This window comes from Phascolarctos cinereus, unplaced genomic scaffold, assembly GCF_003287225.1.
Source record: "Phascolarctos cinereus isolate Bilbo 61053 unplaced genomic scaffold, phaCin_HiC Scaffold_8;HRSCAF=390, whole genome shotgun sequence".
Taxonomy (NCBI): Eukaryota; Metazoa; Chordata; class Mammalia; order Diprotodontia; family Phascolarctidae; genus Phascolarctos; species Phascolarctos cinereus.
Window position 1 is genome coordinate 3760319 of NW_027556291.1, and position 18781 is coordinate 3779099.

The following is an 18781-nucleotide window of genomic DNA, read 5'->3' on the forward strand; positions in this document are numbered from 1 at the left end:
CAATGGATAGACAACTGGGCCTGGAATTGGGAAAGCCTGAGTTCAAATCTGGCCTCAGATACTTCTTAGTTATGTGACCCTGAGCAAGTCACTTTGCCTTTGTCTACCTCAGTCTCTTCAACTGTAAAATGGGGGCAGTAACAGCACCTACCTCCCAGGGTTATTGTGAGGCTCAAATGAGATAATAATTGTCAAGCACTTAACACAGTACCTGGCACAGAGTAAGCACTGTGTAAATGTTGCTATCATCATCATTGTCATCGTCGTCGTCATCATCATCATCGTTGTCATCGTCGTCGTCATCATCGTCGTCATCATCATTGTCATCATCAAAGCTTCTCAGATTTGTACAAGGCAGCCTTCATTTCCTCAGCTGTAAAGGGAGAGCAGGGCAACAGATGAGCTTCTGGTATCTTCCCGTCCTGGCGTTCACGAAGTTGCCAGTGGAGGCTGACCTCCTGGAGCATGGATTGCCTCCACAAGGCACTTTGGGATGATCACTTCCGCCTCGCTCTTTGTTTTCTACTTCTGCCGATCCCTGAGCTCCCCCTTCACCATCCCTGGACTGGGGGCCAGGAGACTGCTGGCTGCCTTTGTGACCTTGGCTAAATCCCTTCTCCTCTCTGGTCCTCAGTTTCCTCACCTGTAAAATAGGAGGAAAGGTAGACTGGAAGGTTCTCCTCCTACTTTAAAGCCAGTGAAGCCTGTTGTTAAATGACTTAAGTGAATGACCAAAAGAACTTCCTCAGGCCCCTCTTTTCTTCATGATTCTCAGTTCTGCTGAATTGAGGGAGCTTTGCAGACTGACCCTGACTCAGAGCCAGCAGGTCTGGCTCAAATCTGGGTTCTCAGCAGCCTTGAGTTCTTCCAGCCTAAAACCAGGGCTAAGGGGACAGTCAGGATCTGAAGTGCCACTACATGCTGGCGTGCCCACATTCTTTGTGCCCACACTGAGACCCACCCCTACCTGGCCCGGCCTCGAATTGCTCTCATCACTTCCCTGTTTAGTCTTCGAGGTTCTATTCCCCCCTCCCTCCGCCCCCTGCCCCGATTGAGAACAGTGCCAGAGGCTCAGAGACAGAAAGCCTGGTAAGGTCAGGCCAAGGATGTAGCGGTGGCACTGGGCCTCGGGAGCCGGGTAGGATTGTAGCTCAAACGTGGGCACAGGGGCTTCCTGGGCACAGGGATGCACAGGACTTGTCTTGGGCAAGGGGGAACCATCCTTGGGAGTGGCTGAGGCAGGGAGGGTAGGGGATGTAAATCTGCAAAGGGTGGTCAGAGCCAGATTGCAGAGGACCTTGGGTGCAGAGCCGAGAAATGCAGAGTTTCTTTGGCAAGAAGTAGGGTGCCAGTTTTGAGCAGTGGAATGCCATGATGAGAAGTATGCATTAGGCAGATTAGTCTGGCAGAGTATGCAGGCTGGCTGGGGCAGGGGCAGGAGATCCTGGCTGCAGGGAGACAAGGAGGGGGAATAAGGGGTGGGAGTGGGCCTGATGACCAGGGAGATTGGGAAGGGCGACCGTTTGGTTGGTCATTAGGGATGCAAAGGGGACTGAGGAGGCGGAGAGGACTTTGTATCTGAGGACATGGGGCATGATGGGGAACACCATTAACCAGCTGGGTATTTGGGGGGATGATGAGTTCAGTTTTGGACACAAGTCCAGTCCATCCATCAGCAAGCATTTACTAAGTGCATACCATGTGCCAGGCACTGAGGACTCAAAGGCCAAAGCCAGAACGTCCCTGTCCTCCAGGAGCCCAAGTCTGAGGGGCCAGCCAGGAGGCCAAGAGCAGGTGTTTGTGGCCACAGGGCCACAGCTCAGCAGCAGGGGGGGCACAACTGGAGAGGTGGGCATTGAAGCCACAGGATCAGAGGAAATCATCAAGGAAATAAATGTGTAGCAATCAGCCTGTCAACAGGCATTTTTTTTTTAAGTGAGGCATTTGGGTTAAGTGACTTACCCAGAGTCACACAGCTAGTAAGTATTATGTGTCTGAGGCCAGATTTGAACAGGTCGTGCTCTATCCACTGCGCCACCTAGCTGCCCCATCAGGCATTTTTATTAAGCGCTTAGGAAAGCTGAGGACCTAGGACAGAGCCATGATTAGGCTACAGCCAGGAGAGGAGCTGGAGGAGGCATTGTTGTGGCCAAATCGAGGGAGGGGGGAGAGAAATTCACCAAGGGGAGAAGGACAAGGTTCAAGTGGCAGATGCATCAGACAACTCCAGGAAGATAGGAATAGGAAAGGGGGTCAGTCGTTGGACCTTGGAGAGAGTCGGGCCAATAGATGGATAGTGCTAGAAGGTAGACTGCTTGTTGAGGGGAGAGACTTGGAGTTAGGAGATCGAAGTTCCCATGCTGCTTTAGCCACTTACTCTAGTGAGGTTAGCTTTTCTGAGCCTCAGTTTTCTCATCTTAATGTAAGTTAGATACTACTCCTACCCTAAAGCTATAGTTCAGCTATTTGAATGAGATGACTAACTTAATGCATCTTAAAATTGTTGAATGTTTTATGTAAAAAAGGAAAGGAACCTAAAACGCAATGAACTGGGTCTCAAACCTATCTGTAAATGTGGGTACTCTTTTCATGCCAGTATACTTTCACATTTAATAAAGACATTGATAGTGAAAAAAAAGACAGTGAGAACGCTGAAAAGAGCGCTCCCACCCCCCCCAAAGCACGAGAGCCCAGGGCTGGAGCAGAGCAGGGGTGTTGAGGGAATGCCAGCAGCCAGGGCTGCCTACTCTTTCTGGCAGGTTAATGGTGCACAGGAGGGTCAAGGCCCGGGGGAGGCCTGGCACTAGGGCTCGGCAAACTGCCGGTCTCTATACCACCTCCCTTCCTCCCCCAGCTAGCCACAACTATCTCCCTAGTTCACGTCTGCCCGGCTTCACCAGCTGATGCCTGAGGGCCAGCCTCACTCAGACCCCCATTGCCACTTTCCCGCTTTCTGTCTCTCCCTTCTCGACACGGCTGTTAAATCAGGGTTCCCAAAGCACATCAAGATCTGACCATACCAGTCTCCTGCTCAAGAAGAATCAGTAGCTCCCTCTTATATCTAGGGTAAACCCCAAATTCCTCAGCATGGCATTTAACCCTTTTCCCAGTCTGGCTTTGTAGGCCGACTGAAGAGCAGCCCCCTGTATGCACCACCCCTCCGTGCTCAAGTTGTTACTGTGTTCTCCCCCCTCCGACAATCTTGGCTTTGGCTTTCTTACCCCTCTGTACACAATATTGAGCCACTCTGCCCCCCCCATCCTCCAGTAGAATGCCAGCTCTTACAGGGCACGGACTTGTCTTTGTGAGCCCAGCCCCCAGCCCAGGGCTCAGTCTGAGAAATGCGCTTGGAATGAAATGGCCTGGACTCTGAGGGACTGTGCACTTTCCTCCTACCTCCCCCTGGGCTTCCTGACGACCCCTCACAGTGGGGAAGGCAAAGGGCCTGGGAGGCTGAGGGCCGAACTTTTTCTGAGCCAAGTGGGGCTCCCTCTGGGAAAAAAGGGCTCCTGGTACAAAAGACGCCCTGGGGGCAGTGGGCCCAGGGCCAGCCACCAGGGCCACTGAGCTGGGGAGCAGAGCAGGAAAGGAAACCTACACTCTGGTTTTTGAGGTATCTGGGACCAGAGGCGTTGGGAATCAGCTCTCTGCTTCCCGCTCCGGGACAGCTCAGTGGTGTCCCAGGCTAAGGCCAGTGGAGGTTACTGGGGCTGGGAGAAAGCTCAGAGATCTCTAGTCCAACCCAGCAGGGGGGAAGAGCTTTCTCCAAGGCCACACAGAGGAGCTGAGGCTTGAATGGGGTTCCTCTGACTTCAGATCCCACACTGCGTCAGGCGGCCATCTGCTCTGCCCCCCCCTCCCCCATTTCACAGAGAAGGAGAGAGGCTGCCTCAGAACCTCCGTGTAGGGCCCTGGCCAGCCTCAGGAGCTCTGAGCATCACTGCCCCTCAGAGAGGCAGGTGAGTGGGCCTGAGAGCAGGAGGCCCAAGAGCCTGGCTTGGACAACCTTTGGCAAGTCTCTTCCCCGCCCTGGGCATCAGTTCTCCCCTCTGTCAAATGAGAGGGTGGAGCCAGGTGCTGCTCCTCAGCGTGGCCTCAGGGGCCACTTTCATTCCCTTTTCCATGCCTGCAGGCCCCGGTGTGTCCCGACAATGCAAGTTTAGTCTCTATGTGCCCCTGGCTTCCCAACTGGGAGCCCATCAGGGAAGCCGTAGCGGCCTCCCCTCAGGCCTCTCAGCTGGGTGGGGTCCTTTTGGACCAGGAAGCTGTGGAATTCTTTGAAGTGCGTCCGTGTCTCGAGCATTTGTCGCTCCCACTTAAACGTGTATTTTGAAAAATTCCTTTTGGACACCCGCTTTATCTTTCCCAAACATCACTTCCTTGCTCCTTTCCTGAGTCCTCGCCATGGCTGGGAGCCCAGCCTGCTCATTGGCTCTTGGTGTAGGGCGGGGGAGGGGCAGGGCAAGAGGAGTTGGGGGGGGCTGTTTATGCTGCCCGCCTGTCCTTCCATCCTTCTCTCTGCCACCCGTTGCTGAGGGTGGCCTTGGCAGTCCCATGCAGCTCTCAGGAGGAAGTCGGTACTCCTTCTCCTTGTTTTTGGAGCCAGGAAGGCCAGGGTGCAGCCGAGCATCCTGGACTAGGGCTTGAAGGCTCTGCCTAGGCCTGTACATGGTACCCTCAATGGCCCTACTGAGGTGGTACCCTACTGAGTGAGGGTGCAGCGAATTGGACTCCAGGCTCTCCATGGCTTATTCTCCGCCCTGGGTAACTTCCATGGTAGGTGCCCTGGGCCCTGCTCCTCTTTTCTTCTCGTTGCCCTTAGCCATTGGGTGGGCATGGGGTTGGGGCAGTGGGAGGCCTGGCATTACCAAGGATGGTAGCAAGAGAGGGAGACAAGGGGTGAGGGGGCAGTGCTTTCATCTTCTCTTTGCTCTCAAGTGTCCAGGCATGGGGGCTGAGTCCTACCTGACCCCTGGGTAAGGTTACACTGAGATTTTTGGCCAAAGAAAAGTTTTACCAAATTATTTAGAGGCACAATGATATAATTTTACCTAATTCTATAGAGTTATGGTGAGGCGGCAATGGCGCAGCACAGATAGACAGCGGGTCTCAATACCAGCGAGCCCTGGGGTCATCCCAATTCTGATACATCCTTCCTGTTTGACCACTTCACTTAAATCTCTGTCCCAAGCCCCTACGACTCAAAGTTACAGAGAAGGTGCCAATCTGCATTGGTAGAGGGAGTTTCCTCGCTGGGAGTACCTTCTCCCAGTGAAATCACAGGTCCAGACCCCATCCCTATCCTCCCTATTCAGAAGCCTAGGATTTAGAGAAGGGGAAACTGAGGCCCAGAGATGAGAGTGCTTCCCAACCAGGAGGCTTGAAGTGCTTGTCCTTAGCTCCTGTTGGGTAGCTTACTGCTGCTCAGTGACGCATGAGCAGCTTAAAGAATGTCCTCTCTGTTCCCACAGGTCTAGGAGAAGCCAGACCTGCCTTTTTTTGTCTGCCATCCTTAGAAAAGATGCTGCTGGGCTTTCCCGATCTGTGTGGGGGGCCCTGGGCTGCCTGGCCGTGGGAGGAAAAGGAGGGCTATGGATCTCAAGGGGCCTGAGCAGCTAGAGTAAAGGGTTTGAAAAAGATCTGGAGGCCATGCTGGGCTGCAAGCACATCTAGTGCAATATGACAGCCCCAAAGCCCATGCCAACTTGGGGGCCAGGACAAAGGGCTAGGTTAGGGATGTGTTGGTCCCCATCTCTGTCCTCTGCCTGGGGCAGACCCTTTCTGGGAAGTGCCAGCTGAACAAGTGGCCAGGGCTTCCCCTGGTTTGGAGATTCTTCCATATGATTAGCTGAAGGTGCTGGAGAAAAGAAGATTTAGGAGACACAATTGCCATCCTCAAGTATGTGATGGGAGGAGGGATGAGCCTTGTTACTCGGAACCAGAAGTCGGGGGAGGGGGGTAGCAGCATGCAGCGGCAGACAGCGGCCCCCTCTAAGGAAAGGCTAACTCCTCGGAAGTCTTTAGGCAGAGGCTAGATGCCCACTTGAAGGGGAGAGGGTTAACAGTGCGGTTCTTGGGCAGGTACAGTGTGGGCTGCATGACCTCTGAGGTTCTGAGCCTTTGGGACTGTCTGCAATCTGAGCCCAGCCCCCTCTGCCTCCTTTAGCTGCTCAGAGCCTCGCACGTTCTTCCTGAGGAAGGGGCCAGGTTCTGTGCCATCTCACTGGTTCCCAAGCCTTTCTGGGCCCCCAGCTTGCCTCCTTCTGTATCCTGATTTATCTGGAGGAGGGTGGAAAGCTCTGGAAGCCCCTTTACCAAGCTCCACCTGGCCAGGGCTGAGGTGGCCTCCCTGTCTGTAGACGGTGATTGAGGCTCTGGCTGGATCTCACTTTTGAGAGTCTCCTTGAACAGTCTCTGGGCTCCTCAGGAAGCTTGGAGCTTCTATGATGAAAATGATGGGCACTCCCTTTCAATCATACAGAAGTCCCCCGAAAGCAGGGCTCTGGCTCTCCAACCCAAGCAGACAGGAAGTTGGGAGGCCTTGGCCAGTAGGCAGCAGCCTCTGCACCCCCAGCTCTCAGCTGCGAGTCTGGCCAAGCAGCAGCAAAACCGGGTGGGGCCTCAGCACCAGACCCACAATGCTCTCTGGCCAGAGCACCTGACCCCCAGTGTAGTCAGGCCATCCCAGGCCAACAACAGGTGACAAGGTAGGGCAGTGGGTTGGGGTCACAGGCTCGGGGTTCTCAAGTTCCAGCTCTGGCACTTATAGGTTGTTGGCAAGTCCCACCCTCTCTGGGACTCAGTTTCTTCACTCAGAGATAAGGGGCTTGGACTAACTCTTTGTTCCTGTGATCCTAGGCTGCACCATCATAGGCAGGCAGAGCAAATGCAGTGCGACAGGAGTGAGCATGGGTGTGTGTGTGTGTGTGTGTGTGTTTTATTAATTTATTTATTTTTAGTTTTCAACATTCACTTCCACAAGATTTTGAGTTCCAAATTTTCTCCCATGTCTCCCCTCCCCCCACCCTAAGATGGCATGCATTCTGAATACCCCTTCCCCTAATCTGCCCTCCTTTCTATCACCACCCCCTTCTCTTGTCCCCTTCTATACCTCATTGCCTGTATATCTTATTTCCCAGTTGCATGTGAAAACGATTTTTAACATGTTTTCAAAATTTTGAGTTCCAAATTTTCTCCCTTCCTCCCTCCCCACCCACCGTCATTGAGAAGGTTATACATGTGTAGTCACGTAAAACACTTTCATAGTAGTCATGTTGTGAAAAACTATTTCCCTTCATCCTATCTTGCCCCCCGTTTATTCTATTCTCTCTTGACCCCCGTTTATTCTATTCTCTCTTGACCCTGTCCCTCAGAAGTGTTTGCTTCTGATTAGCCCCTCCCCCAATCTGCCCTCCCTTCTATCATCCCCCTGTTCTCTTATCCCCCTCTCCCCTATTTTCCTGTTGGGTAAGATAGATTTCCATAGCCAACCGAGTGTATGTGTGTTATTCCTTCCTTAAGCCAAATCCAATGAGAGTAAGATTCACTCATTGCCCTCTATGTATCTTTTTAAAGACTAAAATATTCTATGGATGCCTTTTCCCATCGTTGACACTTCCCAACCATCTGTGCTCACTTGGACTCCTGTCTGTGCCCCAAAGTTGTGGTTAAACCAAAGTCCAAGATTGTGCCTGACAATGTGTGCCTGCTTCCTCCCATGGTCCACCGGCTCTCACCAATCTCCAGCTGAAGAGGGGCTTGTCACTGTATTTATTTATCAGAGTTCTTGGGTGGCTCACATGGATTGTTTCCCTGGCTCCCCCTTTTCATTCTGCCTTCCCAAGGTTCCAAGCCCCTTACTACGGAGACGACCCATTTCACTCTGGGGAGGCTTGAAGTGTTGGGAAGTTTGTTCTGATGCCCAGCCTCAATGAGCCTCTTGGCTACTTCTTCCCATTGTTCCTGGGGTGGCTGTCTGGACCCAAATGTCCCTCCTTCACAAAGACTCGAAGGCAGCTTTCTCGTCCACCCTGCATCTTCTCTTCACCAGCTTGGTTGCCGACCACCTTGTCCAGCATGGTCACATGGCGAGTAGGGCTCAGAGCCAGACCTCAAATCCACCTCCTGGGACTCATGTCTTGCCATTGGGCCCTAGTGGCTCTTGCCAGAATTCCCCCAGTCCCCCCCGCCCCAGGCCCTCCTTTTTCTCCAGACCCTTCAGGTCTCCCTGTGACTGGCTCCTTAGGTATTCCTCAGCATCTTGGGAAGGCATCTCCCTGCCAGCTGGGGCTTAGCCTCTCTCAGTAACATGCCTGACTTCCCCTTACCTCTGGGGACTGGCTGTAGACCACCGGCTCTTGTGGTACAGTGGAAAGAGGGCTGAATTTCGGGTCAGAGGACCTGGATTCCAATTCTTGCTCTGCCCATGTGACCTTCTCCCTGGGCTTCAGTAAATGAGACCTTCATAAAATAAGGAGCTGGACTCAATGTTTTCTGAGATCCCTTCCAGATCCAGCTGTGGTCCTAGAATCTACTCCCTTACCCCCTGCCACCAGGTGTTTTTTCTGGTCCCACTTTCTGGCAAAGGTGTCATCTGCTACCAATCTGGTACCATTGTATCAGGCTGATGGAATGTCCTGTGCAGAGGAGCCTGGGTAAAGGGCAGGCTTGAAGGATGAGCTCAGACACCATGCCTTGCTAGGTCTGGTAGAGATGGGGGCCTTTCCTGGGAGTAAGGTAGCCTAAAGGCTGAGGGGAAGTCTATGAAGTAGAGGTGGAGAGACCCAACCCTGACCATTGAGATGAGGCTGAAAGGAAATTGGTTCTGCAAGCCCTTCTCTTATGGTCCATGATGGAGTGGGGGCAATGTGTATGTATGTGAATATGTGTATGTCTGCGTGTGGCCACATGTGCATCTGCTGGCGTGGGCTAAGAGTAGTGTTTGCAGGGCCCCAACATGAATGGTGTGATGGGCCAAACACACGTGTGCTCCTGAGCTGTACTGAGAGAGGCCAAGGGTCCTAGATGAGGGTGAGGACAGTCCCCTGACCCCTGCCTGCCCGGGCCAGGCTTCAGCTGGGATGTTGTGTTCCGCTCTGGTGCGTCTGGACAAGTGGATCCCACAGAAGGCAACGGGCATGGGCACTCCAAGAAGCATGTGGTGGCAGCCTCAGGTGGAGGAGCAGAGAGGACTCAGGGGGACAGGATGGCCTTCGGAAAAGACCTTGATGAGGCTGTTGTGTGGAGGAGGGCTTGGCTTTGTTCTCTTCGGCCGAGAGCAGAACCAGGAGCAGCGATGGGGGGAAGTTGGAAGGCATATATCTGGACAGTGTGTCATGAGTGATGAACCCACCTGGGGGCGGGGCGGGGCGGGGCGGGACTGTGCAGTCCCTGGAGGCCTTCGAGGAGACGCTGGGGCCTCCTCACGGTGGCTCTCGGTTGGACTGGATGACAGTTGGGTTTCCCCCTTTGCCTTTTGCACTTTGGGCATTTGGTGATGCTTTGGGGAGATATTGCCTATGGGGAACCCCAGTTCTTGGAGCTTGCCAGGGCTTCAGGTGTTGGAGGCAGCTAAGGGTCCTGAGGCAGGCAGGGGGGAGGCCAGTGTTCACAAGACCTCTTTTTGGGCCTCCTTGGGCCTTCCCTTCAGCGTCTGACGATTCCCATGTTCACTTCCTCTCAGGAGCCTAGCCAGATGGGTTCTCCCTGGGTAGGGGAAGCAGCTTGTCCAGTGTCCACCTGAAGGCTGAAGAGGAGGCCAGCTGGGCCATCCTTCCAGGCTGCCCTCTCCTCCCAAGGCTTCCTCATGTACGTGGGGGAGGGAGGTGGGGTGGGCCGGAAACTGCTTGGGAAGTGATTTCAGCCCCAACTCCCCAGGCTAACTTCCTCCCTATTCTTGTTGGCAGGAGAACCACCCCCCTGGCCAGGCCACATTCATGGCACATGGCCAAACTGCTGGAGGGGCGCCCTGAGGTGGCAGCTGCCTCCATGAACTTTCCTGAAGACCCCTTCAGCTTATCCTGGCATTCGGGCTGTGACACCAGGTGAGTGCCAGCTTGTCCCTCCCAGCTGGTGGTGCCCCTTGGCCGAGAGCCTATGCCCAACAGTCTCTGGTGGCCCCACGTTCTAGATCCCAACATGGGACTGGCTCTTAGCTCTGGCTTGGTTTCCCAGCCAGGCTGGTGACCAGCTTTGTCCTGCTGGGTAAGTCCCGTGGCCCCTCTGGGCTTCAGCTTCCTGGTCTGTCGAAAGAGTGGTTAGGGAAAGGGAGGCTGTGATGGACAGGGCTTTGGGCTTTGAATTTCAGCTCTGCTGCTTAGGAGCTACTATGATCTTGAGGGAGTCCCTCGGCCAACTTCCCTGGACCTCAGTTTCTTCTCCTGTAAAATTAGCAGGCTGGACTTGATGGCATCCCAGGGCCCTCCCCAATCTCACATTCTCTGGAGTAACATCCAGCCTTGAGGCCATGGTTGGGAAGCCTTTGACTCTCTGGAAAATGAGACAGAGAGGGTGGTGGGGCTTTGCCTGCTGGAAAGCTGGGTGCCTGACAGCACTCTTCCCCGTGGGTACCTCGTGGTGGGTACCTCGAAGGCCAAGGGGAAAGGTGTGCCCTTGGCCAGGGGCAGGGAATAATCTATTGGGGGCACTTGGAGGCTCTCGAGCCGGGAGCTGGCCTTTCCAGTGCTTCCTTTGGGGTGGTCTGGCCCAGTACCCTTTTCTTTCTTTTGGGATCTGATTTCAGCAGGTTGGAGAAACCCCTGGGCACACACGGGGCAACTCATCTGTCATTTGGAATCTTAGAGAGCCGCAGTAGTGGGAGTCACCTCACTGGCAGCTGTCAGAGAGCAGTACTAGCAGCCAGACCTTCCTCATTTAGGAGGCAGGCTGGCTGGCTGAGGGGCAAGCGAGTTTGTTAGCCAGGGCCCCCCAGTGCTGAGCTGCAGTAGGAACTTGAACCCAAATCTGGGGACTGGAGCTCAGTGCTCTTTCTATGATGGCCTGGTGACTTTTGGGTTTCCTTGAACCCCCAGGATTTTCCCCTGAGAGGCCCAGTGCCCCTGCTCTCACTGGCCCTCATTTATGAAGGAGGCCATGAGGCTCAGGGGGATGGATTCCACAGCACAGAAGTGACCCAACTGGGGCTGGACCACTCAGCTCTTCTGCCTCCAAGATTCTCCAAAGGCACTACTGAGCTAGGAGCTCACAGTGAGGGGCCTTCGAAGGCTGGCTACAAGCAAAGGGAGAGCCAGGATTTAGTTGGGGGAGGGCCATGGGAGGGCAGAGACAGAGCAGACAACACCCCCCCCACACACACACAGCCAGAGTGTGCCCCCTGGCCTTTTGTTCTCCCACACTTAGGCTAGCTTTTATCCCCCTGCTGTGCATGTCCTCTGACCCAGTGGCCTCTGTCTGGTTGTCCCTCTCCTCTGCCCCCTCCTTCCACCATCACCTCGCCTATTCTCCACAACCTGCTTTCTGCTTCAGCCCTCTTCACCTTTCCCTTCTCCTGTGGATCTCAGTCTCTTTCCTTCCACCCCTCTCTGTCTTTCATAGTCACTAACATCCCTTCTTCAGGCACCAGCAAGCCTGGAGCAGTGGGAATGGTGTGGAGGGGGACAGGGAGGTAGTACTAGGGTTCTTATTCCCATTTGCGAGATTAAGAAACTGAGGTTCAGAGAGGCGCTCAAGGTCACTGAGGCCAGACATGTGCCTGAGCAGGCCTTGTGGTTCTGGTACTCGGTGCTCTTGCCTTTCAGTTCCTACTGCCTGAACTGGGCCTTGCCCTCATACCTCTGAGTGCCCCTCTTCTCTGTTTCTCCAGTGACCTGTGCATGCAGTGGTGCCCACTGTCCCGCCACGGCAGCACTGAAAAGAGCAGCTCCATTGGCAGCATGGAAAGCCTGGAACAGCCCAGCCAAATGTGCCACGAGGGCCACGTCTCCCCTGTGGAGCAGAGCACATATCAGAGTCAGCGGGACTCGGCCTATAGCTCCTTCTCTGCAGGCTCCAGTGCATCAGACTATGCCCTGCCCCTGCGGCCAGAGGAGACGGCAGCCTCGGACTGCAGCCCGCCAGGCCTTGGGCCGGCCAAGGCCCCGAATGGCCTCTACCTCCACACAGGGCCTGATGGGGCAGCAGGGCCATTAGGTCATCAGCCTTCACCCAGCCCCCAGGAGGGTCCTCTCCCTGGCCCTGCCCAAGTTCCTGGGGCCCTTCCAAGTCCTCCTCAGCCACCAGTAAGACGGGACAGCCTTCGAGCCTCCAAGGCCCAGTTCCACCAGACAGAGAAGCGGAGGGCCTCAGTCCCTGGAGTTGCCTTATACCTAAAGGAGAGATGGAACCCTGAGACCCTGCTGTCCTCAGACCTCCCCGCTGGGCCCTGCTGCCCCTGCAGCCAGGTCCTAGAGCCCCATGAGGGCCACTGGAAGGAGTGTCTGTCTGACGAGCAGTACTGTATGGTGAGCTGCCCATCTGAGTCGGGTCACTGTGATCCTGAGCTACGGCTGAGGGGCGGCCCTCGGAGGACAGGGTGGCCTGGCCAGGACCAAGTCGTGTCCAGTAGCCCTGGGGGAGAGACTGAAGAGGAAGAGGCAGCCATTGCCACAGCAACCGCCATCCCTGCCCACCTTACTGGGCTGACCAGCCACCGTCACAGTGCTCCTGAGCAGCTGCTGGCCTCCCAGATTCGATCCCTGCACCTCGGTGTTGAGAGGGATGGGGACAGTGAAGGGGCTGAACTGCAGGCCAGGCAGGAGGGGCATCACTGGACCCTGTCTCCCCTCCACAGTGCCCACCTGGCACAGAAAAGCCCTTGCCACCTCCTGGCAGGAGCCCAGAATAAGCCTGGCGAGAAGAGGACCGTGGGACAGGCAGGTGGCCAACCTTTGACTTCTGAAAGCTCGGGTCAGAGCAGCCCCACTCCTGGGGGATCCTCCAGCGAAGCAGGAGCCGTTCAGCTCTCTGGCCTGGAGGATGCCCCTCAGCAGGCCAGCTCCGATGAGGGCTTGGAGGCCAAGAACGGCCACCCAGGAGATGTTCGCAGGAGCAGTGGCACACGCTACCGCTCCAGCCAGCCGAGACGCAGGAGTGAACGCTTTGCCACCAACCTGCGTCATGAGATCCAGAGGAGGAAGGCCCAGCTGCAGAAGATCAAGGGTGAGTCAGAGGAGCCAGAGCCCGTAGAGGAGACAGAGGAGCCTGCTGAAGCGGCCACCCCTGCAACTGCACCGTCTCCACAGCCTCCAGCTCCCGCTCCTGGGGCCTCCCCACCTCTCCCTGCCCCAGCTCCTGGGCCCTCCCCACCTCTCCCTGCCCCTCCTCAGACACCTGCAGTGGTGGCTCACCGTAGGCTGCCCAGCCCCGGAGACCGGTTCTCTGATCAGACTCGACCTAATGGTAACCTGCTGAGGGCCAGGTCCTCAGAGTGCTTAAACCAGACGACAGGAAGCCAAGAAGTGAGGACCCCACTGGAGGGCCCTGGCAGCCCTGGCCAGAGGCCCTGGCAGTCTGCAGCTGGACTCCACCCCTGGTGCAAAGCTTCTGGGCATGGCCCTTCCAAGCCCAGGCCCCAATCTGGGGCTCGGGGAGGCCGCTGGCGATGGTCTCCAGAGCGGAAACTGCAGCCTCAGCTGACACCAATCCCAGGCGGAGGCTTGAACCTGAGTGAGGAGGAGCTGGGCGGCCCTTCTGGGGAGGAGGGCATCTTTGTGCCTTTCGCAGATAGGAAGAAGTTTTTTGAAGACACCAGCAAGTCATTGCCGCCAGCAGCTTCGTCCCTCGGACACAGTAAGCCCTTTACTCTGAGGCTGAAACCACTCGACCCACCTCCCTTTCAGCCAGTGAGTGCTGGCTGCAGGGATCTGAGGCGCCACTCCGTGGACCAAGCTTATCATTCCTCGGCCTCCCTGTCCCCGGAGCCAGCCACCTATTCAGAATGCTTTGTGACCAAGGAGCTGGAGCAGCCCATGTGTTACCAGCCCCTGGCACACTGTGGGGACTTTGAGTGCCTGCGGCCCTGCTCGTGCTCATGTGGCATTCAGGCAGCTGTGGGCCATGACACATGCAGCTACTGCCCCATCCTGCTGAAGAGAAGCCTGCTCAGTGGCCACCGGAGTCACCGCTGCCACCCCCAGCAGTGGGCTCACTGCACAGCCTGTTGTCACCCCGGGCCTCAGCACAAGGTTGGAGAAGAAGGCAGCCCTTCCTGGAAGGCCAGGAATTCCTCGCTGAAGGTCAGTACCCAGCCTCCTGAGGTGGGGTGGGGGTGCTCTTTGCCCACTGCCAACTGGGGACCTAGCCTGGGCTGACGTCCTCTCCCCTCTGCTCTCCTTCCTGCTTCAGTTCCCAGGGTGACTCATTCAACAGTGGCCTCCTCTAGGGCATTCGGGCAGGCCTTGTTCCTTCCTGTCCCAGACAGTTGTCCAGGGTTGCCAGGGTGGCCCAGGCAGCGCTTGGGGTTTTTGTGACAGTAGGTGGGATGGAGTCCCACCTTGTCCTGGAAGCCCCTTGTCTGGCTTGGCCAAGCTCAGTCTACCTTGGCCCATGGGCTCGGCCTCTTGGCACTGGCCTAGTAGAGCAGTCTGTCCTCTGCACCAGAAGGCACTGTATTGTAGGTATGGAAGGGGCAGTGCAGGCAAGGGCTGGGCCCCCGAGCAGTGCCCAGCTCAGGCAGCCATGGTGCCAGAGCTGTATTCAACCATGGGTGGCAGCAGCTTTTTTTTTCTTTTTAATTTTTTTAATTTGCAAGGAGCTGTTGGCTCAGCTTCTCTTGATTTGTGAGACAGTTGCTGCAGGAGGGAGAAGTTGCCAAAGGCCTGGGTGGGACGTGGATGGATGGTGTCGGGAGCTGATTGGGAGTGGAGAAAACTTGTCCTTAAGAATCATCGGCCACCACAACAATGCATTATGTGTTATGGGGGGCGCAGGTGGCCCGAATGACCTGGACCACCCACCAAGGAGCAGTCAGTAGGCTTGGGCCTCACTGGATTGGCCCAACATAGAGAATTGGGAGGATCCTGTCAGGGCTCTGGCCCTCTGGGCACCCCTGCCCATGGGTAGCCTCTCATGGGGAAGTGGTCTGGCTTTGCAGAACATGGGGAGAAATGAGAAGGCCAGCTGGGAAGCCCTGGTCCAGACACAGCTTCTGCTATGAAGGTCATTCACTGTGGTCGGCTGCTGCCACCACTTGCCTAGAGGGCCACAAAGTGGGGCTTTGAGTTCCTACAGAATGGAATGTCTGTTGCCTCCCACTGTCCTTGTTAGCATCTGTGGAACCCTGGGCTTTATGGCCTGAAGGATCAGGTTGGGGGGGGGCTGGGAGGGAGGGCAGACAGGGCATTGGGGATGGGAAATCGTGGGCCCCATTGTTGGGAATTGAAACACCAAAATCATGGACTTAGAGCTGGGAGGACGTCAACGGTCATCTAATCCAACCTCATTTTATGGTAGAGGAAATGGAAATAAGTCTAGGGAAGGGAAAGGACTTGCCTAAGGTCATAGTAGCAAAGCTCTGAGTTGGCCTTCCTCAGACATAACCCCCACAGTCTCCTGTGGACATCTTGTTTGATTGTATGTGGGTGCGAGTGGTCTTTCTCACTGGGCTGGGAGCCCTTGGACATAGGGGCCATGTTTTTGTATCTCCAGTGCTTAACACAGTGTCTGGCATATAGTTGGAGCTTAATAAATGCTTGTTATCTTGCCTTGATTTGACTTACCAGGCACTGTACAAAGTCGTGGGAAGGGTTAGAGAAAGGAAGGATGAATGACGCTCATAACTCACCCCCGTGCAAGGGAACCTGCTGCAGTGAGGTAGTAGGCCTGAAGCCTGTGACCATTGGTGACTCACTTCCCCTTTGGGCCTTGGTTTCCTCATCTGCAACGTAGGTGGGGTGGCCTTGAGGCTCTCCAAGGTCTTTGCCAGCTCCGTTATTCTGTGGTTCTGAGGATGGAAAATGAGCTCAGTGGGAGTTTGTAGAAAGGAGCTGAGCCAGCTCAAGGAGATGAGATACAGGGAACCTGCATGAGGGTGGTGCGGGTAGAGATCAGGCAGTGGGGAACTGTAGGGCAAATTGGGGAGAAACACCTAGCCAGAAGAATCCTAGGTCCCAATATCTCCCAATTATAGAAGTTGGAAGGCCCTAGTTGAACGCCTGCCTTTTCCAAAAGCTTCTGGAAACTGAGGCAGCCCAGGGAGGTGAAGTAGCATTGAGGCAGGATTTGACCCCAGGTCTTGTACCCCCAGAGCTTTGGCTTGAGAAGGGAGGCCGGGCACACATTGCACAGCCTCCTGTATCCAGCATGGGGCTTAGATGTTCAGCAACTCAATAAAAGGAGGCAGCGAAGGGCCAGAGGCCTTTTCCAGTGACCATCATGGCCCCCATGAAGATGCTTGGTGAGGCTGGAGTAGTTCCCAGTGCCCACCTCTCCTTTGTGGAGCCAGGGCAGGAGCCAGAGCAAACAGCAAACATGCGAGGGGGTGGAGGGAGGGGGCCTTCTCTCTCCAGCTCTGTGCGGCATGCCCAGACCCACAGCCCTTCTAGGGTCCAAGCAAGGCAGTCACTTCCAGCCAGAGGAGGCATCAGACAAAAGCCAGGCTCCCTAATTTGTTGGAGTCTTTTTTATAGGAAGTTTCTCCAGATGAATGGGAATCAGCGAAGATCACCAGGAAGGCCGGCCAGCCTGTGAGGTAGGTGGCATGGAAGTAAGCCTCTGGCCCACGGATGGGTCTGGGGCGGTGCGGGCATCGGGCCAGCCAGCTGGCTGAGCTTATGGCCCCTCTCCTGGTGCTACCAGGACCCCCTAGCCTGACCTACTGCGTCGAGGAACAAACAGCAGGAGGGGAAGAGGGAGCCAGAAGCAGAGCCTCACTCAGGTGCTGCAGGGATAGCTTGGGGTCAGGTCAGACAGCACAAGCAAGCCTTGGCTGCTTCTGGCCTGGCATCTGCCCTCTTTGCCAGCCAGAAGGTGGGTGAAGGCTACACTTCCAGGGGCCCTGCCCAAGAGGCCACGGAACAGCTGGGCACACCTCTCTCTCCTCCCAGAACATACCTGTTAGTGCTGGGGAGAACAGAAGTGTGCAAGTAGCCAGGATGGGGTGACGGCATTGCCTCCTTCCTAGGAGGGTGCCCTTTGCAGTAGATTCAGAGCACCTGGTCTTGAGGCCTCCCCATCAGCCCCTCCTCCCCAGGAAAGCCCTGCTCCCAACTTCCTAAGAGCACATGCTTTGGGGCCTTGTACAAAGCCCTTAATTCCAACTGCTAGTCTCAGAGGGGTGTGTGTGTGTGTGTGTGTGTGTGTGTGTGTGTGTGTGTGTGTGTGGTGTATATGTAGTATGTGTGTATGTGTGTATGTGTTTGTGGTGTGGTGTGTGTGTGTACGTGTGTGTGTGCAGTCCATCAGTGGTAATGGGGAGCACCTGTGGGCCCAGCCCCAGCCCTCTCACACTACCCTGTGATTCCAAGAGGAGAAGGTGAGTCTGCCCTCAGGAGGCTGCCAGTCTACTGGGGGAGGCAAGTTGGGGACAGATGAACCGTGTAAACAGCCTGTGTGTGCCAAGCGCCAGAGTAAGAGTAAGGACAAGAAGGGCCACAACAGTGTGGGATGGCTTCGTGGACAAGGTAAGGCCAGGGGCCTGCCACACGTGACCTGTGTGAGCATGGACAGCTCACTGCCCGTCTCTGGACCTCCATTTCCTCATCTGTAAAATGAATGGGACAATAATACTTCCCAGAGGTGCTAAAGACATGTGACTCATCGTAATCAGCATGGGCAGTCCGGGAAGAGGGGACAGCAAGGGCCAAGAACCCAGGGAGGGGATAGACACGGCTTAGTCATGGAACAGGAAGGAGACAAGTGTGACATGGGATTAGAAAATTCACCCTGGGGAGCCTTGGGTAGTAACGTGGGGACAAACAGGTTGACATTGGATTGGCAGGAGGAGCCAGGAAGCAGTGAAAAGTTTTTTGGGCCAAGCTGTGAAGCCATCCAAGGACGTGGGGGTGGCCAGCAGCCTGAACAGTGTCTTACCCCAGTGAGTAGGCCCTACATTTAAGTGGTAACACAGTGGGAGGTGGCAGGGGGGGCAGTTTTGGAGAACAAATGGACGTGATGATGACTGACTGGGCATGAAGGATGGGGCAGAAGAATGCCAACCCCAGTGTGTCTGATCTGGCTGGGTGGGCAGGAATAAGAGGAGGGTGGTGCACTGGTGACAGGGGTACAGGCAAGACCAGGAGGTCAGTCGTGGCCACAGACTTTCTTTTTACATACTTGTACCCCCAGTGCTTAGCACAGCTCCTGGCACACAGTAGGCACTTCATTGATGTTTCTTGACTATTATTATTGACTGAGTTGGAGGTGATGGTGAGGCCTGCTGGTGAATCCAGGGACAGCAGCAGAGAAGGCACAGTACCCAAAGACAGAGAAGAATCAGAATAATCTGTGACTATGGAAGCCAAGGCGGGCAGGTAGGCAGCTAGCAGTACCAGACGTGGCAGAGGGACCAAGGGAATGAAGAGGTTGTGGGCTTCTTGAGTGCCAAGATGGTGGGCAGTGAGGGGAAGGAGGGAAATAGGATGGCAGGCTGGGCTGGAGGTGAGCCCCGAGGAGTCAGTAGCCACCCAAGAAAGGAGGGGAATAGGCCCGCCCTGGCAATTCCAAGCATGGCAGAGGGCTGCCTCGGGAGCCCAGAAACCCCTCTTCCTCTGTACCTGGAGGGAGACAATGGAATGAGAGGTATTTTGTGGAAGGGGGGATTCACCTCAGTCTGCTTGGCCTCAGAGGG

General features: G+C 55.5%; 1 protein-coding gene across 4 annotated transcripts in view; it reads left to right on the forward strand.

The window, feature by feature from the left end:
• The window catches only part of SHROOM4 (shroom family member 4), a 129668-nt gene that overhangs the window by 93715 nt on the left and 17172 nt on the right, over window positions 1–18781 (forward strand). Inside the window, exons 1-6 of one of the 4 annotated variants that reach the window (XM_020978932.2) lie at window positions 4503–4776; window positions 9683–9807; window positions 9906–10043; window positions 11822–14231; window positions 16623–16684; window positions 17933–18028. In XM_020978932.2, coding sequence (XP_020834591.1) covers window positions 9806–9807; window positions 9906–10043; window positions 11822–14231; window positions 16623–16684; window positions 17933–18028 — 2708 coding nt within the window. In that variant the 5' untranslated portion in view covers window positions 4503–4776; window positions 9683–9805. Of the gene's footprint in view, window positions 1–4502; window positions 4777–9682; window positions 9808–9905; window positions 10044–11821; window positions 14232–16622; window positions 16685–17932; window positions 18029–18781 lie in introns of those variants that run through there. The other 3 variants (XM_020978934.2, XM_020978926.2, XM_020978927.2) reach the window with 3 other exon arrangements.